Source organism: Neltuma alba, unplaced genomic scaffold (genome assembly GCF_004799145.2).
Source record: "Neltuma alba isolate B1F8T4 unplaced genomic scaffold, ASM479914v2 tig00010174_pilon, whole genome shotgun sequence".
In the NCBI taxonomy this organism is placed as follows: Eukaryota; Viridiplantae; Streptophyta; class Magnoliopsida; order Fabales; family Fabaceae; genus Neltuma; species Neltuma alba.
This window is the reverse complement of record NW_021635117.1, coordinates 1,907,977-1,911,044: the sequence shown is the minus strand read 5'-3', so window position 1 is coordinate 1,911,044 and position 3,068 is coordinate 1,907,977. Positions and strand designations below refer to the sequence as shown.

Genomic DNA, 3,068 nt, shown 5'->3' with positions numbered 1-3,068 from the left:
ACATTGAACCATTAACTTTCATACTAACTACCCATGCAATGGAATATACCATTCACGCAATAGTATTTACCAAAAACCAGCAGTAATATGACAGCAGATACATTACATATATTCAAATGACTGCACCTCAAGGACATCACGGTAAACATTGAACCATTAACTTTCATACTAACTACACGTGCAATGGAATGTACCATTCACGCAACAATATTTACCAAAAACCAGTAGCAATATGACAGCAGATACATTACATATATTCAAATGACAAGTTAACATTAAGATTAAACCAGCACTTAATGTTTCTTGTCATTCAACCCACAAAACATATCACATTCATTAAAATCATATGCAAATGTGATACCCTGTCTACTAACCCATGTACCAAAAATGTTAAGAAGGGTTCAAAAGCATTCCATTTATACCAAAAAAATCACCATATCTATTGACATCTAACTTCAACTTGGGTTTGGATTCTTGCATGTTCTTCTTGTGTGCCCAACTTGTTGGCATGTGCTACAATGGTAGATCTTCCTATTTTGGAACTATGACTCTTGTCTTTTTATTTTAGGGCTTCCTGGTAGTCGATTAGTCAAAGGCAATACCAAGAACACTTGACTTGCTATATTTTTCACCTAGTAATTGTTAGGATTTGGCATGTCTACTGTCACCACTGGAATCATAGTCCTGCCATAAATCTTTTACTGTAATGTAATCTTGTAGCATTCATCAACAAAATCATACACATTGTAATTCACAGCCTTAATAGCTGCACAGGCATGGGGATATGGAATGCCTGACATTTGCCAAGCTGCACAGGTGCATTCACCTAGACCAAGATCAACATGTACAGCTCCTTTTGCTATATGGACACACACCCTACCTCCTTCATAAGGTACACTCAACATGCGTGCTGATCTAGCAACATTGTCCACCAATTTTGCATCTATGTTTGGGCCTACACCATTTTTCCAATTACTCATTGCTATGCTTGCTGCATACATCTTCTTTGCCACTTTCTCACGATGCTCATGTATAAGTTGGGCAACATTATATCGTCTCTCTTTCAACATCTAAGCATTGAATGACTCAGCAAGGTTTGTTGTGATGTTATCCCACTGTTTAAATGGGAATTTACTTAAGGCCCACCTTTCAACATCACCATGATTAAGAAGCTACTCAAATAATTATAGATTGAACTTTCTCATGTTATCTATTGCACCATCAAACTCGATGTCAAGCCTTGCATATGCAATGGCATCCAGGTATTGCAGTCCCTCCTCCCTTGCTTTCCCACTAGTCTTCCTCTTTCCTCTATTTAATTTAATCATTTGTGCACTGAAGTTTTCCTTAACATGTCTGTAACAGTATGCATGCCTCTCACCACCAAATATTGCTTGCACAGCACCTATTATTGCATTGTGTCGATCTGACACAATTGTCAATTCCATCGACCCAACTATCTCCTTAATCATGTATAAGAACCATGTCCAATCCTCAAGTGTCTCTCCCTTTACAATAGCAATCGCAAAAGGTAACAATTCATTGTCAGCATCATAAGCAGAGGCCGACAGTAATGTCCCCTTATACGATCCACTTAAATGACATCCATCAATGTATAGTACATGTCTAGCACCAGCTATAAAGCCTTCTATACAACACCCATATGCTATGAATGCACGCTCAAATGTGTTATTAGTATTACCCACCCATTTGGCCACAGTTTTGTTATTTGTTTCCTTCAACCGTTCACATATCCATGGAATAAGCATATAAGACTGGTCAGGCCTGCCATGTATGTCCTCTAAAGCTTTTTGCTTCGCCCTGTATGCTTGTTTATATGTCAACTTCACACCATAATCTCTTTCTAAACTCTTCCTTATATCATTTGGAAGCCTGTCTATGTGATCATTTACCTTATCAATGATGATTGATGATGTCAAGCTAGTTGAACCACAATGTTCCACACGAAGATTGTCTTGAGCATTATGAACATGCTCATTTATGAATGTTGCCACACGTAAAAAGGGAGTACTCTTTCTACCTGCTCTTGCACTTATGCTCCACGGACAACCTTCAACACTACATTTCACATACATTTTTTCCCTACAATTTTTCACATACTTGTACTCAAACTTGTTTGCAATACTGAACTTATGTACTTTGTTTTTGAAATCTTCTGCATTTGCAAAAGTCTAGTTCCATCCTAACAATAATTCCTTCCATTTCAAAGAATTCATCTCTGGCAAAGGTGTAGGTGCACTCACTACTCCGTATGGCAGGCTTACATTAGGTCTTTCACTGCCTCCAGAACTTGTACTTTCCAAAGCATTTCCCTCTAACGTAGGCTCATCACTCTGTTCTGACAGTCCTACCATTCTTGAGATCCTGCATTTATAATTACCACTGTTGTTAAGAGATTTACTACAATATTACAACAATTATCAACTTTCATAACCATAAAAAAAATTTCTCACTTACCTTTTTGGATAACCCATTCCTTCCTCCACATTGTCATTACCTTTATGTGCTATATAAATATGTGCGTTACAGTCATTATATTTAAATAGATTATCAACTTCACCATCATCTATAAGATCTACCAATACCCTCTCATCAAAACTCAAAGTGTATTTAATATCACAGCTATGACAATCTATGCTAAACCATTCTCCTATCATTGCCCTCAAATTTTCAAGTTTTGTACCCTTATTTATTACTCTTACTCTGACAGTCCCACCACAGTATTTAACTTCACCATCGCCATTTTCTACAAACTTCCCATCTACGTGAAAATAACAAGCAAGTCTTCTTGAAGATGTTGATACAATGTTACAAGACATCACCACTTGCTAACCTGCAGCAAACAACATTAAATAAAAAAAATTAACTTCTGCGCGAATTAGTTTCCATCAACATACGTGACACCCAAAACACACATACAGAGAGAAACTTTTCTTCTATTCGCAACTTTATTATAGGGTTTCACAACTCTATTATTGATTTTAACAACATTCACCACCTGAATGCAAACTTCACGCCTACGCAATTGCTTGCCACCTTTTTTGATT

At 37.1% G+C, this 3,068-nt stretch overlaps 1 protein-coding gene across 1 annotated transcript; it reads right to left on the bottom strand.

Annotated features, from left to right (window-relative positions):
* Positions 1 to 1,184: 1,184 nt before the first annotated feature.
* On the bottom strand, positions 1,185 to 2,096 carry LOC114754657 (uncharacterized). Its single transcript, XM_028943447.1, has one exon. The coding sequence runs from the start codon at positions 2,094 to 2,096 to the stop codon at positions 1,185 to 1,187; it is 912 nt and encodes a 303-aa protein (XP_028799280.1).
* Between the last annotated feature and the right edge of the window lie 972 nt (positions 2,097 to 3,068).

Coding starts and splice junctions, on each gene's coding strand:
- LOC114754657 (XM_028943447.1), bottom strand. CDS start 2,096: ATGTATGTGAAATGTAGTGTTGAAGGTTGTCCGTGGAGCATAAGTGCA.